General features: G+C 50.5%; 8 protein-coding genes across 8 annotated transcripts; 2 read left to right on the plus strand and 6 right to left on the minus strand.

Moving 5' to 3' along the window:
• Positions 1-68: 68 nt before the first annotated feature.
• Positions 69-2,104, minus strand: K460DRAFT_381663 (uncharacterized protein; the record flags this gene model as incomplete). Its single annotated transcript, XM_040935372.1, has 2 exons — positions 69-1,950; positions 2,088-2,104. The coding sequence occupies 2 exons, from the start codon at positions 2,102-2,104 to the stop codon at positions 69-71; spliced, it is 1,899 nt and encodes a 632-aa protein (XP_040792291.1).
• Positions 2,105-2,717: 613 nt separating this feature from the next.
• K460DRAFT_2678 (lens fiber major intrinsic protein) lies at positions 2,718-3,751 on the minus strand. The gene is made up of 2 exons (XM_040927531.1): positions 3,342-3,751; positions 2,718-3,217 (listed from the first exon to the last, which is right to left on the minus strand). The coding sequence occupies exons 1-2, from the start codon at positions 3,681-3,683 to the stop codon at positions 2,762-2,764; spliced, it is 798 nt and encodes a 265-aa protein (XP_040792292.1). The 5' UTR covers positions 3,684-3,751; the 3' UTR covers positions 2,718-2,761.
• Positions 3,752-6,516: 2,765 nt separating this feature from the next.
• On the plus strand, positions 6,517-8,089 carry K460DRAFT_399843 (uncharacterized protein; the record flags this gene model as incomplete). The annotated part of the gene is made up of 4 exons (XM_040936266.1): positions 6,517-6,808; positions 6,859-6,916; positions 6,975-6,997; positions 7,050-8,089. 4 exons carry the CDS (start codon positions 6,517-6,519, stop codon positions 8,087-8,089), a joined length of 1,413 nt encoding a protein of 470 aa, XP_040792293.1.
• Positions 8,090-9,594: 1,505 nt separating this feature from the next.
• Positions 9,595-10,548, plus strand: K460DRAFT_349890 (uncharacterized protein; the record flags this gene model as incomplete). The annotated part of the gene is made up of 4 exons (XM_040931454.1): positions 9,595-9,653; positions 9,711-9,933; positions 10,153-10,215; positions 10,339-10,548. 4 exons carry the CDS (start codon positions 9,595-9,597, stop codon positions 10,546-10,548), a joined length of 555 nt encoding a protein of 184 aa, XP_040792294.1.
• On the minus strand, positions 10,355-12,021 carry K460DRAFT_2792 (HSP20-like chaperone). The gene is made up of 2 exons (XM_040928313.1): positions 10,550-12,021; positions 10,355-10,498 (listed from the first exon to the last, which is right to left on the minus strand). The coding sequence occupies exon 1, from the start codon at positions 11,723-11,725 to the stop codon at positions 10,766-10,768; it is 960 nt and encodes a 319-aa protein (XP_040792295.1). The 5' UTR covers positions 11,726-12,021; the 3' UTR covers positions 10,355-10,498; positions 10,550-10,765.
• A 297-nt stretch (positions 12,022-12,318) lies between these two features.
• On the minus strand, positions 12,319-14,152 carry K460DRAFT_273835 (subtilisin-like protein; the record flags this gene model as incomplete). The annotated part of the gene is made up of 2 exons (XM_040927914.1): positions 12,319-14,009; positions 14,062-14,152. 2 exons carry the CDS (start codon positions 14,150-14,152, stop codon positions 12,319-12,321), a joined length of 1,782 nt encoding a protein of 593 aa, XP_040792296.1.
• Positions 14,153-15,620: 1,468 nt separating this feature from the next.
• Positions 15,621-16,754, minus strand: K460DRAFT_372171 (uncharacterized protein; the record flags this gene model as incomplete). Its single annotated transcript, XM_040934485.1, has 4 exons — positions 15,621-15,922; positions 15,978-16,093; positions 16,141-16,348; positions 16,397-16,754. The coding sequence occupies 4 exons, from the start codon at positions 16,752-16,754 to the stop codon at positions 15,621-15,623; spliced, it is 984 nt and encodes a 327-aa protein (XP_040792297.1).
• A 928-nt stretch (positions 16,755-17,682) lies between these two features.
• Positions 17,683-18,681, minus strand: K460DRAFT_274476 (tethering factor for nuclear proteasome sts1; the record flags this gene model as incomplete). The annotated part of the gene is made up of 2 exons (XM_040927960.1): positions 17,683-18,545; positions 18,612-18,681. The coding sequence occupies 2 exons, from the start codon at positions 18,679-18,681 to the stop codon at positions 17,683-17,685; spliced, it is 933 nt and encodes a 310-aa protein (XP_040792298.1).
• Between the last annotated feature and the right edge of the window lie 4 nt (positions 18,682-18,685).

The following is an 18,685-nucleotide window of genomic DNA, read 5'->3' on the forward strand; positions in this document are numbered from 1 at the left end:
CTCCTTCTGTCGCATGACCTAACCCCTTGGGATACACGAGCAAGATGGAGAGAGCCATGTTCTAATCTTTAGATCTTGTCCCCTGGACCTGTTCCAGGCTCTTGCCATCCGTTCGCCCGCAAATTCCATTCTTTTCGGGCCTCACAGGGCACACAACCTGGCCAATACCACTCTGGCGTTCTTCCACTTACCGGATTGCGATATTGGAACCACATCCGCTGAATTTCAGGCCACTGGATAGCTCGACCACTGCCACCTTTAAATGTACTTTCCCTCTCGCCTACTTCCGCCATGGTAAGGTCGGGCGGGTACTTCTTCGTCCAAGCAGGCGGTTCAGTAGGAGACTGACTGGAGTTCCCTAGATTTGCCATACTCCACCCTTCTTTCCATGATGTAGACTGCCAGTAGAACTCGTCGATCGTTACGCTCCACAGCCGCCACTGGCCATCTTCAAGAACAACTTGGTCATGGTACATTGCGGAGTTGAAGCTGCCCGCCTTGTTGATAGAGGTCGAGGGTTGTAACAGTCTCGTACGTAAGGATGCGCTCCTGCCATCTTTGGATACAAGAATGACAGGCTGTGGCCGCCAGTGGAACGATATACTCGATCGCAACCCTGAGTGATTCTTCCCGTACGCGGCGTAGTTTGCCTGTGTGATGCGCTCAGGAGTCTGGAAGAAGCCTGCAAAAGGCGATGCTTTGTGTCCTCGCCTAGCGAATAGAGCGCCCAATTTGTCGGCCTGAAGGTCATCGAGGAAGTAGCCGTATGCGTGCGATTGGTTCTCCGCGCCATCATAGGCTGCGCTACGCCGAAGACGACGTTCCAAGTCGTCCACAGTCGTGTTTGTGTTTGTGCTCACGCGGCTACGAAGCTCTACTGGACCACTGATATCCAAGAATGGTGGGATGTAGGTGTTTGGCGGGTGCGTACCGCCGTATCCCCAACCAGAGTAGTAGTCGGCGACTATGAGCGGCGTAATCTCGACATCTTGGATCTTCCACACGCCAGCTTCTTTCACAAGCCGGTTGCGAAACACATTGAACTCCCAGGATGCGTCGCGAGTGTTTGCGTCACCGAGCATTGCGATCTCAATCCCACGAGCAAAAGCTTCCTTTCCATTCGCGTTTACCTCGACGATCATATCGAAGATCGGATGGTCGTTATTGATACCCTGCGTCAGTCCTTCTGGGCCCATACGCTCCAGGACAATCCTTAGCCCCTCTTTTCCAGTGACTCTCGTGCCATTGCTAACTTTGACAGTGGTATTAACTGTGTGCAGATCCACGACATCCGTCCACATCCTTCGGTCCACATAATATCCATGCGCGTGCATCAAATTCCGTACATTGTCTTCGTCGTTCAATCTTTGGATTCTTGCTTCTAGTTGCTCGATCGTTCCATTGTACAGCTGTGGCGTTCCCTGAGTAGGCGGAATTGGTAATCCAGATCCTCCAGGCGTGAAGTGGTAGGGTATAATTGGTATGCCCTTTCCGTCGACGTTGTACCAACCGTCTTCGTACGTACCCTCATACATTGCATAGTAGTGCAACAGAGATATACACCAACCATTATCCGTCATCACATAATCATTCTCGTATATGCCGCCCTGGATCCGCGTCTTGCCTCTACCATCACCCTGAAATCGCATCCCATTCCATCGAGCTTTCGCAGTTCGGCCATCGGTGCTGAGGGTAACGACGGGATTCTCAACGATGGGAGTGTCCAAGGAGCCGGGATATATGCCGTCCATGTTACCAGCATCGCCTCGTAACCATGACTCGATCGACCTGGAGCCATGGACAGTGATATTGCCCCATACAAGGGTACTATTAACGCAGAATAGGTGGCCAACTTGCTGCCATTGACCGAATTGTGCGAGGTGAGAAACCTGCCGCTGGACGTTTTTAACTTGGCGTATCGACTCGACACGCGCGACGTCACGGGCGAGGCTAGCACTATTCAACGCACCTGCGACAAGACTTTCGCCGAGGACTCCGAGGAAGGATAGCACTGCCAGTAGAAGCATAATCACTGATGGCGGGCGGAGCACCACTCCCTAGGTTGTGTATACCAAACTCTTACTTACGCGTTCATTATATACATCATAGGTCTGTAGAGAACAATATACCACTTTCTTATGCAGGTCCTATCGCTATCTGTAGTGTTTAGACGAAATGGGGCAAAGTGCCCGTGCGGCTCATATCCACCTATATTGAGTCGCAGTAGCAAATCGCGTAAAGTCATCTGCCGAGAGTCAAGAACAACGGCTTAGCGGAAGTGCAATACAGGAGGCACCGCTAAAGCACTTGGCTAATTCTTACGGATCTCTCGTGCAGCGTTTGTTTTGAACATAATAATGGTAGACACGTGCGAAAATCTACTGGCGAAGCATGTGAGGAATTTCAAAGCGCCTACGCCTTAGCTGAGCTATCGCGGGTTCTGTGAAGGTACTTTGAGTGCGGTGGCGAAGCATGGTTAGGGCAGCGGGTATTAAGATTAGTATCTTTGCTAATAGCTATTGTTATGAATACAGCCATTCTCCCTTGATTGCACAATTTAGCCCTCATATTAATTCGCAACGTAGCCCAGTTAAACATTTCCAATCACAAACAAATCAGGTAATCCACTTCCACCCGGTGAGAACGAAAGAAACAGTTGAAGGGGTGTCATGAAATTGCGATACTTTCGTATACAAGAGGTAAAGATTGTGCTTCACATGCTGTGTCCCCTAGTCTTTCCTTGTAGTGACACCTTTGCCGCTTACACTTGGCCACGTCGAACCCAGTTGATGAGTGCATAAATGCCACTCGCTAGACCCGACCCCAACAGAGGTCCGATCCAGTAGATCCAGTGATAGTGAGTAAATTGTGTGACAACCGCGGGACCAAAACTTCGCGCTGGGTTCAAGCTTCCGCCGGTAAAGAATACACTGCATATCTGTGCGATGAATAGCGACAACCCAATATACATTGGCTTAGATGGCCCAGCGTCCAGCATGAGAATGGTCAGGATCAATTGGGTGGTGACGAAGGCTTCCAAGAAGAGACCCTGGGCGATTGAGATGGACGGATCTAGCTTGGTAGCGATAATGAGAGGTCCAGGTAACAGACCGGAGACGAAGCCTGCTGCTGCTATTCCCGCGATGAGTTGCGCAATGATTGTTTGGACCGCACGGTGCCAGTGGATCTTTCTGGTGAGCCAGAGGGCTGCGGTGACCTTAATCCCAAGTTAACATCAGTTACAATCATCGTCTAGTGGGCTGAAGAACTAATAGCAGGCAACTTGCGGATGAGGCTCAAAAGCTGGTGTTCTAGGAGCACGAGTAGTGTGGTAAACTTACTGCAGGGTTGAACTTCCCACCGCTGAGCTCTGCGAAGATAGCAACATTGATCGCGAGTGACACACCAAAAGCGAAAGCAATATAGAGCAGTTTGCTGACGTCAGGCACCGCATTAGCAGTCGTTGTCAGTTGCTGTGGACTGGCGGCATTGAGGGCAATTTGCGTGCCAGAGAAAGCAAGCGAAAGAAACATGAATGTTCCAATCAACTCTCCAAGAAAGGCCACAATCTCTGTGCGCAAAGTGTGATGACGGCTTCGATGCTCTTCCGGATCTGCAGTAGAAGACTCGTGCAAGGGTAAGCCAAGCTCAGGTGCTTTATCGTTCATGTTCTTGTCGGACATTTCAGTATGAGTTCCTGCTAATAGTGCTAAAAAGAGAGTAGTTTCAAGGTAACAGGAGACAAGGTGTGTGAGAGATTGGTGAGTTACATTCCAGAAAACTTGGGAGAATATATATTTAGTAGAAGCCAACAATCCTGTCACTCATATGTGAGGTTGGGCATTGTTGGTATGCCGTACTACCAAATCAGAAGATCGGTATGCAGCATGAAAAAATCACGCCCCCACTCTCAGGCCTCAATCATGTCTATTCAGCAGCATAAACCACTTATTAGAACATATACATGCACCTTTCCGAACTCAGGAGCGCTGTCATGGTGTTGGGATATGTGATCCGACGGGTGTGTTGTGAAAGACTGAAGTCAGGAGGTTAGGATTGGGCAGACTTGGGGGGACAGAATGTCACATCACTTTCTGATCGGTATCCTATCACAAATGCCAATGTATGAGCAAGTTGTTCCCCTCAATCACCATCACGGATACGCACTTCAACTGTCCGACCGTCAACGAGTTTCGTACCGGCATGGAAAATAGTTACCATAATTTGCGAGGTGGCCCTTCTCTTGTGACCTAGAATAGAGGTGAGAAAATAGTAGCAGCATCAGTAGTTAATCAAGACCGAAGATTGGTAGACGCACATCAAGCATTAAAGTTTGAAAGATGTGCACCCATAATTCTCGTCTCGACAGGTCGTACCGAAATGTCAGTCGCTGCAAGTCGCCCTGTTTGCACGTGCACAACCTTGAAGTTGACAGGTCATACCGCGCTGCATGTCACCCTATTTACACATGCTCAACCTCGAAGTTGACAGGTCGCACCGTAATGTCAATCGCTGCAAGTCACCATAGTTGTACGTGTCCAACCTCGAGGTCGCTACTTTGGAGAAAATTTTAGCCAATCGTGATGCGATGGCTGCCAACACGATAACTGCCATTCAAGAGGCCGATTTCGGGCGTACGAGCTTGCATATGCTGGTGTAGTACGCTGATGTGACTCGAGTATTCGTGTCGAACTTTCTCCTAGAGAGACAAGAGCACGAGCGCTTTCGTGTAACCCGGAGAACTTTATTGAGCACCCCTCTAAGGCCGCCAAGGGGTTCTTAAGCCTATCATCTCGTCTCTCTTCATTATCTACTACCTCTCTCGATGTAGCGTATTCTACAACTAACTTCTTGCTGCCAAATCAACAGAACGAGAGAACATCTTTTAAATTTTGACAGCGATCTATTCAGCGTAATCGAGCTTTATTACTTTGCATATGCAAAATTGTGGTGTTCTGAGTCGTGGGAGTTGGTGACTTACAGCGTTGGTAGCTATCAGCTTATGGGTGTGGTGAGTAACGTCTCCCGTGTAACCCCCCACTCTATCTGACGTATAGGACAGTGATTCCGATTCCATGGAAATACTGCGTACAGTCTCGGGTGCGGAGGTGATGGGTGGAACGGGCATAGGCCCGAAAGGATGGCTCGTGCTCACCTGCAATGTTACTCAGCGAACATGCCACCCATCCGCCATGAACATGCGACACCTTTTTTTCGCACTCAGCCTACCATCATACTGCTTGTACCGCAATGTGTTTGAGGAACATATGTTTTTTATCGGGCTAGGATGTATGACACTTACTCACTGTTTACTCAACAGACATTGGCGCGTCAACCGCCAAACGCGAAGTAGACCTTGATGAATGAAGCCCCGCTTCTGGTTCTTAAAAGTTAGGTATTGAAGATATCTAGACTCTGCCTGACTTCAATGAAAGGTAAGTAACACCTTCACAATTCATTGCTGCCCTCTTGCGCACAAATATCTATGACGTCATATTTCTGAATCTTGGTGTGCGATGATCACTTCAAATTTTCTGAAGTGCCTGTATTAACATGGGAGCCTCCCCTTAAGCACCCCTCAAAACCATAGTACCATTAATCTCGTCTGAGGTCGAGGTGTACTCTGATCATATCCCGTCGGTCTATCTGACACCCAAATCTCATTTCATAAATCGTTACGCAATCGAGAAATCAAATCATCGCAATCTGCCGGAGTTATATAAATCTAAAATTAGTCAAGATACTCTCTAGGCTACAAGGATCTTGCACGTAAGTTCCACCTCCCGTTGTGCGCATCCGAGATCAAGATGGAAAGTCTTTGTTCATAAAGGAGCAATAAGCGGACATAGCGCTGTAGCTCTAGAAAAGCGGGTCTCGAATCCATTTTCACTAAAATCTTCACAGAATTTGTCATTCTTTTGATCTGCCCGCGCACAAGAAGTCATACAGCAACGTCAAAGCCAACACATGATTCCCATAAAGATACTATAGGAATCTAAAATACAAACTATCGGACTTTACGAATTATGGATGGAGTCAGCATGGCCGTTCCGCTGTCAGTGAGCGCCACGTTGAATTAAGCGATGCTAGCGTCCATCTTCGCCTCCCAGTTGGGACCATCCTCGGTCAGAAATGATCGGATGCCACTCTCCCGTCCCAGGAGAGGCCTAGCTGCCGATTCATCTTGGGCCAGATCCAAGATATTCAGGATTATGTACGGAAAAGATCAGCCACATACGAAATCACACGTGGGCCTCTAACCGCAAGGCAAAGTCGTGGAAATTGTCAAAAGATATACAGCTGTTGTGATTGGGCAGCTGGCTCTGTCATAATCTAGCATGCCAGACATCTACGAACAGACCGCCACTACTGAAGCGTGTTTTGACAGACGAAACAATGACGATTGAGACGGGAAGCACACAGCTTCACGCACTAAGACAGTATATATCGGTCAACGGCCGAACCATGGAAGTTTCTGCAGCTCAACTCATCTTTCAATAACTCACTCTCCCCAACATGCGAGCTTCACTTCTCTTGACCACGCTTGTGGTCCCCACCGCGCTCGCCTTCCCCTGGCTGAAGCCCGAAGGACTCGAAGCGCTCCTGAACCATCCGGAAGCGCAAGCTGAGATCCGTCGTCGCCTCCAGGAGCGCGACGTCGCGCGAGAGGAGCCACGACAGCTCGGGACTGGCTTAGTCCCGGGAGTTATCGATCTTCTGGGTGGCACTGTGAAGGCACTCCTGGATCCTGTATTAGGTCTTATTCCTACAAAAGACTCAGTAAACGGACTGAAGAAATTTCCTGAAGGTACATACCATAACTCAAAAGCTTCAATGGTCGTTGCTAATACATCGCAGCGAAGTACCCCTTCAAAGCTCCAGGATCAACTGATCAGCGCGGCCCTTGCCCTGGCTTGTAAGTGTCTATGCTCATTGACTGTGAGGCAAATACTGATATTGAACTCCACCATTAGAAATACGCTCGCAAACCATGGCTGTACGTACCTCCCATATTCGCTCCTCAGTCAACATCGATCTAATGTTTATAGATATTCCCCGCAACGGTATCGCTACAGTCGGACAGATCCAAGCTGGAACACAAGCTCTTTTCAACATGGGTGCCGATCTCAGTGCACTCCTTGCCGTCGGCGGTGCGCTCGATGGCGGCGACATTGTTTCCACAAAGATGAGCATCGGCGGCCCCGACAAACGCGTCGGCGTACTCAACGGCGCACTCAACTCCGTCCTGGGCACACCATCTGGCATCGCAGGCCACGGCAAGTTCAACGAAGGCGATGCTTCCGCCACACGTATGGACTTCTACCTTAATGGCGACAACATCTCGTTTCGCCCTGAGCTCTTCAAGCAATTGCACCAGCAAGCCCTTGCAAGAGGTAACGGCACATATAGCGTCGATGCGATCAAGGAACACTTCAAGAATCGTTACGCAGCATCCAAAGCAGCAAACTCACAGTTCTATTTCAACTTGCCCTCCGCCGCCGTCGTTATGGGTGCATACTACTTCATCCCGGGGTTCTTTTCAAACGGCACTATTGGCGCGGGCGGCATTGCGAATGAAGCTTCTGTCACCAGCTTCTATGGTGCAAAGCCCAAGGCTGGCAAGTGGAGCGATCCGAACCTCGAGTACACCCACGTTCCGGAGCGCATTCCTGAGGCAGGCTGGTATCGTCGCGCTACACCAATGACAATCCCCGAGGCCGCTGCCGGCATCCTAGACGTATATCTTTATGCCAAACCCGCGCTCGGGGGTTCAGGCAAGGACCAGTCGTGGGTCGTTGGACCCGTTGATATTCCAAACAATCCACAGGCACTGAGCTGTTTCCTATACAACGCCATCTACGCAAACTTCCCGAGCGAGCTGTTCAACTCAGTGGCCGTGCTAGGAACGGTCGTAAATTTCTTGAGTAGTACTCTGGTGCCAGGGTACAAGGCTTTGGGTTGCCAGGTCAACTTCCCGGATGCCAGCGGCTCAGGTTCACGCTCAAGCCGATATGATCAGTGGGCGAAGACGTATGTTGGCGAGGCAAAGACAAAGGCGGTTGGAAGTGGGTGGTATAAGAAGAATTAAGGTATATACAAGATAGCAGAATATCAACAACGTTATTGAAATTTCTCTCACTTGACTACTTTCTAGTGTAGGTTTGCCAGACCAGCACCGGCTTATTGACGGAGATATGAATCATTGAAGGCGGTAGCCTCGAACGCATCCGGCCCTATGCCTCAGGCGCTAAGCTCATAAGTGTTAAGACGGCTCTCGTGTGCCTTAGCGCTGTCATGGCAGAACCAAGGTGGCTAATGATACGTGATGAACAGCAATTGGAGCTTATAGATCTCTTTACAAACAAAGCCTCGTACCTTATGTGGTTCTCAATTGGAGCAGCCAATGTCCTATATCTAACAACAGGATCGTTGGCTTGGTGAGGTGCTACCACTTCGTTATCCTATTTCGTTGAAACCCCCCAAGGCGTTCTACATTACTTTGAGTCGATACTAGATGTATCTACTCACCCTGTAGTTGAGGCACACCGTCTTATTGAAAGTAGACAACACAGAGCACAAGAACTAAGCTTAGTGTCAATACCTCCTTAGCATGACTAGGATAAACCTATGAGTACCTGATATGGTCGCACAAGGATCTGTGTACCTTACGCTAACTAACACGATAAAGTGAGATCAAGCTTCCCCAAGCTTCCTTTAATTGGCAAAACTCAGCCACGATTTGTTGCTAGGTTCTCGGCTTCATAATGCGGGGTTTTAGCGGAGGACTGGGGTGAATGGCCCGTAAAACTATTGAAAAGGCGCAAGCGAACCATCTTCCACATTGCCACCAATCAGACTATCCACACTCGAGCACGACTTTCAGCCTCGGTATGATGGTATGTCACCGAAGAACCGGCGCATATGCAAGAATCTGAGGAAGAGCTGTTCTGCTGTGGCGTTGCCTCTAGGGTTGCGCCGGTCCGTCGGAGCGTCCTGCGTAGTCAAGCTTTTGAGCCTAGAAAACGCCATCTTGACCTCAGCTCACCACACCTCGATCGTTGTACCCAACGAGAGCTTCGGTTTCATACATGTGAGAAAGCCTTGTATTTCTAAACAGCCACGTAAGTGTACCACACCATGACCCATCGCATCCAGATCTTCTCCACACTGGTTACGCACCCCTTGTCACTTCTCGCCCTAACTAAAAGACCCGAGTGGTCTGATATTCATTGAACCTCAAGTTTGAGCACTGGGTCCTATTCCAGATTGAGCGAGACGCGAGTGCTTCAGAGAAACGGGGCTCCCCGTAGCTTACTCGTGGACAGCAGGCAAGCGCGGTGTTGTTCTCCTTCTGGATCTAGAGTTTTGACGACAGACTGTTAAACGAGCACGCAAGGATGCAATGATATAGACTGATCAAGGTTGTATGGCCGATCGGCCGCAGCGCTGGCTATGGTACAAGTATATATAAGGTTACCATCATGTACTCTTCACCATTCACTCTACAGCCATCTTTGTCTACTTCATACAAACACACACTATACCACTGCTTCTTTTCAGACCAAACCTCCAATCAACCACCTCAACGAAAACATGCGTTTCTCCGCCATTGTCCTCCCAGTCCTTGCTGGCCTCGCTGCCGCCCAAAACTCGTAAGTTCTTCCAGTATGCTCCGCATATAATTCAATTTACTCATCCTCGGCTGCTAGTGCCGCCTCTTCGCGAGCCTCCTCAGCGGCAAGTGCTGCCACCTCTGTCCAGGCCTCTGCATCCGCGCAGGCTTCGTCCGCTGCTGCATCTGCCTCGCGCGGAACTGCGTCAGGTGCTGCTTCAGCTAGCCGCTCCGCTAGTGCCAGTGCCCGTCCTACCAAGTCTGCCGGCACTGCTGAAGCTGTCGGTGTCAAGGGCCTCACGGGTGTTGTGATGGGAATGGTGGGTGCTGCTGCCTGGGCGTTGTAAACATAGATCGGAAATGTATACTGTAGTGTGAGCATGGATGGTTTGGAGATGGTAGACGGAATATGTTGAGCTGAGACGATGAGTGATGGAATATTGTGGACTATACAAAAAGAGAAACTATGATAACCTGAACGTCTGTTTTTGTTGTGACTGTTTCCTGGGTGATAAGTTTGGTGATTGATGAACAGGTAGGCCTGGGCGGCTAAGTCCCATCGTGCACATTACGATATGTTTGAATTTAGGTTCCAATCAGGCGTAAGTGTGTACAACTACAGTGTTGGTGCATGCACATGGAACCGAGTACATTGCACGACCGAGTGTGCCTTGCGAAACGGTAATTTTGTCTCAAGCTTGCTCAACGTTTGATGGCCACGTCAGCTTCATGGCTCTATCTGTAGGGAATTTTATGGAGTGTGCCGGTTTGGGAAATTCAGGGCCGATAGGGTGATTCGATTTGGATCGAGGATTAGTGGGACCTCTCATACGTTAACCGCTTCGGCTTCTTCATCACGCAAGCTTAGAGCCATCACGGCTAGTCCTACATATGTTAGCGGTATCACAGTAGCGGCGTTAGGGTTCGCTGCTTAACTGATGTACATGTTGTTCGTGACTAGTGACTGTTTGGACTACCCGTAGATCGGTAGTCAGCGACTGCAACACAGAAAGTGAGAGCACAGCAAAGAATTCGTTGGAATTGAATCATTACTTCATTTACCACGACAAGCGTCGTGCGAACATCCTAAATACTCTTCTAGTCTAAGCTTACACTATCCATTAAACCTCCCTCACCAGTATTATCACTCGTCTATATGATGGCAATTCTTCTGGTCTGTAGCGCCTGAGCCCTTGGAACAGTGATTTTGAGACCGCCATCCTTGAAGCTAGCGGTCACATTGGCGGCATCGATACGCTGTGGGAATCGGAAGGTGCGCTCAAATGATCCATGGAGGCGTTCTTGCTGTTGCTGGGCTGGTACCTCGGGCTGTGGCTGCTGGGCGACCGCGGTGTGTGTAGCGGCGGGCTCTTTGACAACCTTGTCCTTGCCCTTGGGCCGCGTGGTCTCCGAAGGCTCCGTGGGTTCCGTGGGTTCCGTGGGCTCACTGACAGTAGATGATGTTGAGGTGAGTGATGAGTACTCAGCGCCAAGGTCCTCAAAGTCGTCTTCGACGGTAGCTTGATATGATTTGTGCGACTCGGTGTCACTGTCTGGACCAATAGTGGTGGCCTCAGGCGTGGTGGTAGCCTCTTCCTCGGACTCAGTGAGCGCAACGGGGCCGGCTATGGATGTGCCTTCGTTCTCAGACTGTTGGGTCTTGGGCAATGACTTCTCTGATTGCCACTTGGTATTGCCAGCAACTTTCAGCGTGTGTTCATCCGTGACCTCGATGCTGATGTTCTCCTGATCGAATCCCTGGATTTCTCCGACGATTTGCCATCCCTGCTCATGCTGGCCGACAGCGAATTCGGCGCGCAGAGCACGCTTGCGCTGTTGTCGCTGGCGGTGGGCTTCGCGCTGTGCCTCGACATGGGCCGCAAACTGTGCCTGGCGTTGTGCCTCGCGCCGTGCCTCGCGGTCAATCTCGCTTAGCAGCTCATCGACCTGGTTGAAGAAGTGATTGAATGAAGAATAGGCGGGGCGGCGAGGCTGAGGGCGCGATACGTGGTAGGGATATGTCGGACGCGAATGTGGAGTGCAGAAGCCAAAGGGGCTACACTGCGGTGCCTGTGAGGTGGGCGCGAAGTGGGGAGTGAGGACGAAGGCCATTGCTGGTAATCTGAGCAGTACGAGTAGAGCTTATTGCTTGGCTTGATGGAGAGAGTGATCAAGGAGGTGAGGCTCAAGGATAGCGGTAGATGCGATGTTGATCTTTGAGTTTAATGGTGGGACATGGAGGAGTTGCGAGCCATTCTTTTATAGGCATTGTAAAGATGATCAAGGCAGCCGCAGCTTGCGTGCTCGCTGATGAGAAATGCGGATTCCGTAATAAGGGCAAAGACGTTACTGGAAAGCTGTGGAGAGTTCGCGATGCTTGCTGATGTTTCGCGCTTTGTCAGGAAGACGCGACAAGCTTCACGTAGGTGCTCGAAGCTTCCGCGTTATCTTCCCCCGAAAATGGCTAGCGCGGCTTAGGTAAGGCGGAGGACACTGGCTCAGCCGCTATCTTAGTTTCCTATAGCACTGAACAATCGTGGTGAAGCAATAATTCAACATGAGCTTCTTTTCAGTTTTCCTCTTTATCGATGCTTATAAACTTTAAGACATATATACAGTCGCTGGTAGGCGAATAGGTTATAGTACGAATACATTGGGACACCCTGTCGTCAAAAGCCAGCAGTTAATGCTGCAACTTTACCACCTTAAGCCCTGTACCTACTTGGCACTGCGGCCTTGAGCAACTTCGGGAAGTTCGGCGTACCCAACCCAGAGACGGGGTCCCATCCTGCGGTGGCATTCCAGGAGGCATAGGGGATGACAGGACTGCCGTTCGGTGCACCATGGAACCTCGCGTGGCCATCACACCCCGTGCTTCCGCCAAGAATAATATCATTCAGCGCATCGGGGTTGGAGTACAAAAGCGGGTTCAAGAAGCCGAGAGATGGCTTCTTCGTCCTCAGTCTCGCGTCGTTGAGAAGAGCGACTATGCCGCCAAACGCAGGCGCTGAGCACGAGGTACCTTGGTATCCCCTCAATACGCCCGAATTGTAGACTCTGTACCCAAACCCTTGGGCCGACACATCAGGGAAACCACGACCATGACGATTGAAGTATGGCTTGTTCGCCTCGCCGAGGTGATGGAAGTACCCCTTGACAGCGTCGTCCTGGTACGAGGGACGCTTCCAGTAGTCTGAGAAGCCACCAGACGAGAAAAACGTAGCAGTCTCGTTGAGATAGCGTGTAGATCCAACGGAAGTCACCCAAGGGCAGGCAGCAGGGTATTGAGGCTGGAACTTGGTCGTGTTTTTGCCGTCGTTGCTGAGGCATGCCGAACCTGTGCCCGAGTCGCCGGAGGAGAAGATGACGCTGACTCCACGGGAGCCGAGTTGAGCGAAAAGGTTGCATACGGAGAGCGCGTATGACTTGGGGACACTCTGCTCATTTTCACCATACGACGTCGAGATGACCTGTGGAAGATCCTTCTGGGATAGCTTGAGCACGCTCTGGAGAAACTCGAGATAAGGCTCGTTGGCGCTGTCAGCCTCGTCTGGCTGGTCAAGATCGGCGACCCATGGGGCACGACCACCGGTGCTGAACTCCGTGATGGGCAAGGGTTGAGCGAGACCTAGCATGTATTGCAAATCTAGGTTGGCCTCGCCACTATCTGCAGTAGAGTTCTGGTCGTTGAGGCCACCGTGGAACTGAACAACAGAAAAGTTCTGGCCGACTGCCTCCGGAAGAATATTCTTCTCGAAAAGGGCGAGGTCGCTGTAGCGAGCGTACTCCTCTAGATAACTAGCGAAGGCAGCCTTGCTGCCACTCTTGGGATCGGGCTTGTAGTCAATCTTGTAAAGAGCCTTCAAGCACTGGGGAGTGATGGTCTTATCGCAGTCGACAGTGTTATTGGCAACAGCAGCGAGCTGGAGGCCGAAGATCTCGCGCTCGGTCTCGTGGTTCGCCCGAATGGCGGCGAAACGAGTGGTCGGCTGTACCAAATTGATGTGCTGAGCAACATCCTCAGGAACCGAGTACTCGAGTGTGCGGAGAACTTTGCGTGGCTTCGCCTCTTCGCTAATGTACCAAGCAAACTTGGTGTCGAGCATCTTGTTTGCGACACCGACGGTGGTTTTGATTGTCACCCAGTCGGCATCCTGCTCGACAGTCTCGATGCCGGCAGCCTTTAGCCAGGCGGACACGGAAGTGGAAGTCTCCTCACTGGGGAGAATCATCCTCTTCATCTCTTCGTGGGATTGAAAATGTTGTCCATACTTGGCGTTGCTGGGCGTGGACATGTCCATAACAGCCTGCTCGAAACCCTGAGCATTGCTCTGCTGAAGAGCGATTTGGAGCTTCAGCGTTTGCTCATTCGCTGCGGGACCCTGGAGCTTCCATCCTGCATAGGTTATTAGCATGACGAATGGGTAGAGTGGATCATGGGAAGTCACCCTCTGGAATGCCGAAGAGCTTCTCGAATGGCTCGGCAAGACCTTGCGCAGCCAACAGAGAGCCGACAACGAGTGTCAGAAGAGGTGCCATATCTACCGCCGCTATGAATATAACTCGATAGAGAGGAATGACAAGTAGGAATGTCCTCTCGGTAGGGCACCAAGATGGGATTTAAATATCGCAGGCACGGCAAGCTGTTCCTCGGTACAACTCCCGGCTGCCTCTTTCAGTTAAGCAGGGATTCCGCGATTCCCGTTAAATATGCATCGAACCATCCAAGCAAAGACTAGGAGAGACAAGCCTTGATATCCGGTTCTTGTCGAGGCTTGAACACGATGTTGCTCCTGCCTGTTTGGGCCTTAGCCTGCGATAACAAGGCTTTCATCTCCACTTCTAATGCAAGCTTGGTAGTGATAGGTCTGAGCGACGGCACCATTGCGTAGCAGGGATTCGCGCTATGTTTTTGCTGGCTGCTCCGAAGTTCGTTGACCAACCGCAACCTCTTTTACACGGGCGGCTAAAGGTAGGTCGGCATGAACATGCATGAGCACTTTCGAGAAATACGATTTACATAGTACAGCGTAGCAGCCTCGATTGACCCCCTCGCCAACACGGGCCATCGCACAGCCTCTGCAGACGATGTTCCGAGGGTTCATGTGTCCAGGACGGCTATCTTATCATCAGCCACAAGCGTATCTTTCTGGACACACTCACTCCACACCAAAGGCCCCAACGCTACCTATTCCGCAAAGTAAGTCAGGAAATTGAACGACGTATATGTAATTGCCGTAAGTACACGCGTCGGCCTTTGGTCTTCCCACATTTTGTCCCCATTTTTGTCATTAGGGCCCTTCTCCTCGGTCTGCGGCTCGGAATTCTCGTAGGCCGGCTGATACTAGGAGATTTGAGTACATCTGCACAAATTCAATTAACAATACCTATTCTTCTTTAGAGCGTACAACTTCGTAGACGTTCACTAGTGCTCGATGAAGTAGGGTCTTTGCGTGAAGTTTTGCCCATAGATCTATAGTATCCTCAAAGTACAGGTATCTTTCGCACCATCCTTGCCGCCACGCTCAAAGAATGGCACCTCGAGATGGTAGTCACCAAACATTACATAAACCAATACCTGCGACGGTGGGGCAAATGCTGGCCGGAACATGTATTGGATTGCGAAATCTCGACATACTTTAGAGTAGAGGCTATAATCTCATGGTGAAGGGGAAACCAGAGTTGATGAAGTGGGAACGCAGAGGGACCGCTGTTTACATTGCAGCGTTCTGAAGAATCACTATTCCGTAAGATCTTTCGTGGACGTCGTACCTATAACTCCAAGCCCCTAGAACAGCCAGGACTTCCGGCCCTACAAAGAAAAAACCTAATAAGCTCCTGTCTTCAGACTGGAGTTACAGGATGCGAAGCGGGCTGAATCCCCCTTAGGAGGTCGAAATAGGGTGGGAGAAATGACAAAAAACGATAGATGCCGCTGTCATGCTTCCGATCCACGACAGTCATGCTCGGGCAAGTTATGTTGAAAACAGGCCCAAAGTTTCATAGGTCATGTAAGATCGATCGTCTCAATTCCGTGCTTATTGAAGGTAGTTCGAGGTTGTCGACGCTTTGACGAGACGAACGAAATCTCATCATCATCCTCAGCAGCTCGTTTGATCGTCCCAAGCTTATCAGCGTTGCTTTTTTGCTGTACAACTTCTTCTTTGATACCTCGTGTAACCTCATCTCGCTCACTCTTAGGTCGAAGAAGTTCGCGCGACTCGTCTAGCGTGAGAGTGCTGGTATCCCTATCCTCTAATGGAACTGGACTAGGACTTCGGGGAATGACTAGTAGGGATCGCAAAGCCTCTATGAATAGCGAGTATGTCAGTCTAGTTCTTTGAAAAACGGACCGATTACAAACCTTTTGAGCGATACTTGAAGGTAACCACAGCGAAAGGCTGCTTGTTCGGATCAACGTATTTGAAATCTGTGTGGTGCCCTGAGGCTGAGTAGGGCATGTTCACCGGTGCACTCAACCTAAACAAATGTCAGTTGTTGCCATGAGAGTGTCTCTGGAGACTGACCCCGCCTGATGTGAGAGAGCTCTCCCTTTCAACGCTTTTTCTGGAATTACCCCTGCATCAAGGATTTTCTTCTTAGAAGATTCGCTACCAGACGGCTTGCTGAGAACATCTTTGAGACCGTCGATGTAGTACGCCTTGAGGGTGATTTCGCCCATCGTCTTCAAATCATCTATGAGTCGGTCACCCACAGGCTGATCGTGGGAATCATCTAGAAGCTCCGTAAGCAAGATGGCAAATAAAAGCAGAGACAACATACCAATTGATAAATCAGAGAAACAGAATTTCTGTATCATGCATCGGCCCTCCGCGACTATTGAGGTAACACTACCGATTGTTCTTTTCACCCTAGATTTCGCTTTGGCATATTGGGCTTCCGAGACGATACGCGAGCACACAGATCTACCATCTAGGTACAACCTGAATTTCACAGAATGGACTGGAAATGGCTTTTGCAGCTCAATTTGGATTGCGAACTCGGCGCCTGATTGAGCTTCGATATATTTCGTAATAGTCTGGGGGCTGGTCTCTTCCTCATCATTGTCGTACTCAGGCAGTAGCTTTCCCTGGCTAGTAACACTGACATTGATTCCGGGATGCGATTTGGTAATGGCCATGGTGCCTCTCCGTGTAGAGAAGCAAGGTAGTCGGAAGATAGTCGCAAGGCAGTCACAAGGTATTTGTATGGAGGCACAAATGAGAGAACGATGGCTGAAGCCGCCGCTAGAAGTAGAAAGGGTTGAACGACCGAAAGTGAAATGAATCAGAGTACACTGATGAAAGAGATTGTATGCGCGTGAAAGTGAAGTGAGTGACCAGCGATGGTGGCTGAGCTCCTTGTCGCTGCCTGATCGCGCCATCACGTGCAACTACCACCTGCCGACTACAACATTGGAAAGAAACCTTGGCAGTACAATACCTATCACTATTCATCAGCACTGGCAAAGTATGAGACCGCGGGTCCCAGAGACTATATTATGTTACACACAAAAGAGAGTCTATTCCTATTCCTATTCCTAATCTTTGTTCGCAGTAATGGATGCTGCGGACCTACGATCGCGAAGCACGTGTTGTCTTTCACAAACGCTGACTACTACACTGGTATCCGCAAAAGAGTATAATCCGCCTTAAGGTACCTTGATAAGTCCATGCTGTGATAATGAGAAAAAGAAATCACACCGAAAAGCGAAACAAGCTCCGAAATCAAGACAAAGTTCCCAAAAAGAAGGTCCCCGGTACGCCAATTGCATCGAAGCTCTTCCGCCAGATGCTGTTGTTTGTGAACGTGGGTTCAAAGGGAAACGCTATGCAGTCGTTATCGTGATAATAAGCCTTCGCGCAATGGTATTGCCCGTAATTGTACTCGGGCCGTAAGAGGTGAAGTCCTCTGGAAAAGTAAGGGGGCGAGCAGGATGCTGAGATGCTGAGCGGTGTCGATGATAATAAACTCAGTGTGGAGCATGTTTAGGTACTGTAAAAGCAGTCATCCATCTTGGTTGAAGGCCCTGTAGTTTCTTCATGGCGGTAGGTGAGTGAATGCGTCAACTACCATGCACCGATGCGGGCGGGCGACCCGATACCGTAGTTTCCACTCAACAACTGTTGTCGAACAGATAGGGCATCAGCAGGCCCGCTCGCGACAGGGTTCGGCGCATCAGCTCCCATCCATCCCAGGCCTCCACGCAACTCGTTGACAGCCTCCTGCATCTTGCCACCCGAGACTTCATTGTGCTTGGCGATCTTCTGATCCCATCCACCGTATTGTAGTTGTATCCCGCCCGCCTTCTTGGCAGCTTCCCGGATGACTATCGCCCAAGCCTTTGCCATCTCTTCATAGGCCTCCTGTTTGTGCCGGTTGTGCTGGTACGTGTCCCAGTCAGGCAGGCGATGGATGATGTCGGTTACACCGTCGAGAAAGGCGAGTGATGTGGCGGGCTGTTGTTCGTTTGGTGGAAGGAAGTGAGGGGTAAAGTCTTTCAGGGCATCTAGTAGTTCGATGAGCTGTTGCCGAACTCGATTGTAGGCATAATCTGATGACGAGCGGCCGCCGAAGGGGAACGCGGCCTGGAACGAGGTTTCATATTTTGACAGTACTTCCAAGGTTGATTGTATGCTTGGCCGCGGCGCTGTAGAAACGACCTCGTGGCCGATGTCTGGATGGCGCTGGCAGATGGACTGCAGCAGGTTCCGCATCTCGTCGGCGTTGAGCGTCTCGAGGAGACGTGGCAATGGCAGCGGTCGTCCAGACATGTTGGTCCGCATACGCTTCATCCCTCGTGGCGGCGGTCGTGCCGACATGGCGGGCGAGGCGGAGGGAGAGGCAGACATGCGTTCGTCGTCTCCGCCGCTGCTGCCATCGTCGTCGGCTTTCCGCTTGCGAGTAGACATGGCTGAAGAAGACGAGAGAACTGCGCAGGGGTGATTGTTAGTGCCTGAAGAGTAGTTGATGTGTTTCTGGTGGCAGGTCGACATACTGCGATGTGGTGAGAGGCGGTTGTGGTTCAAAAGGTGAGGGGGGGTGAAGTTCTGGTTAACGACATTCATGCTG

This window comes from Cucurbitaria berberidis (genome assembly GCF_010015615.1).
Source record: "Cucurbitaria berberidis CBS 394.84 unplaced genomic scaffold K460scaffold_1, whole genome shotgun sequence".
Taxonomy (NCBI): Eukaryota; Fungi; Ascomycota; class Dothideomycetes; order Pleosporales; family Cucurbitariaceae; genus Cucurbitaria; species Cucurbitaria berberidis.

Bases quoted from the DNA above. Each gene is read 5' to 3' on its own strand.
- K460DRAFT_2678 (XM_040927531.1), bottom strand. From the start codon at position 3,683: ATGTCCGACAAGAACATGAACGATAAAGCACCTGAGCTTGGCTTACCC. The intron at 3,218-3,341 runs GTAAGTTTACCA...CTTGGGATTAAG, and splicing joins GTGGGAAGTTCAACCCTGCA to GTCACCGCAGCCCTCTGGCT.
- K460DRAFT_2792 (XM_040928313.1), bottom strand. From the start codon at position 11,725: ATGGCCTTCGTCCTCACTCCCCACTTCGCGCCCACCTCACAGGCACCG.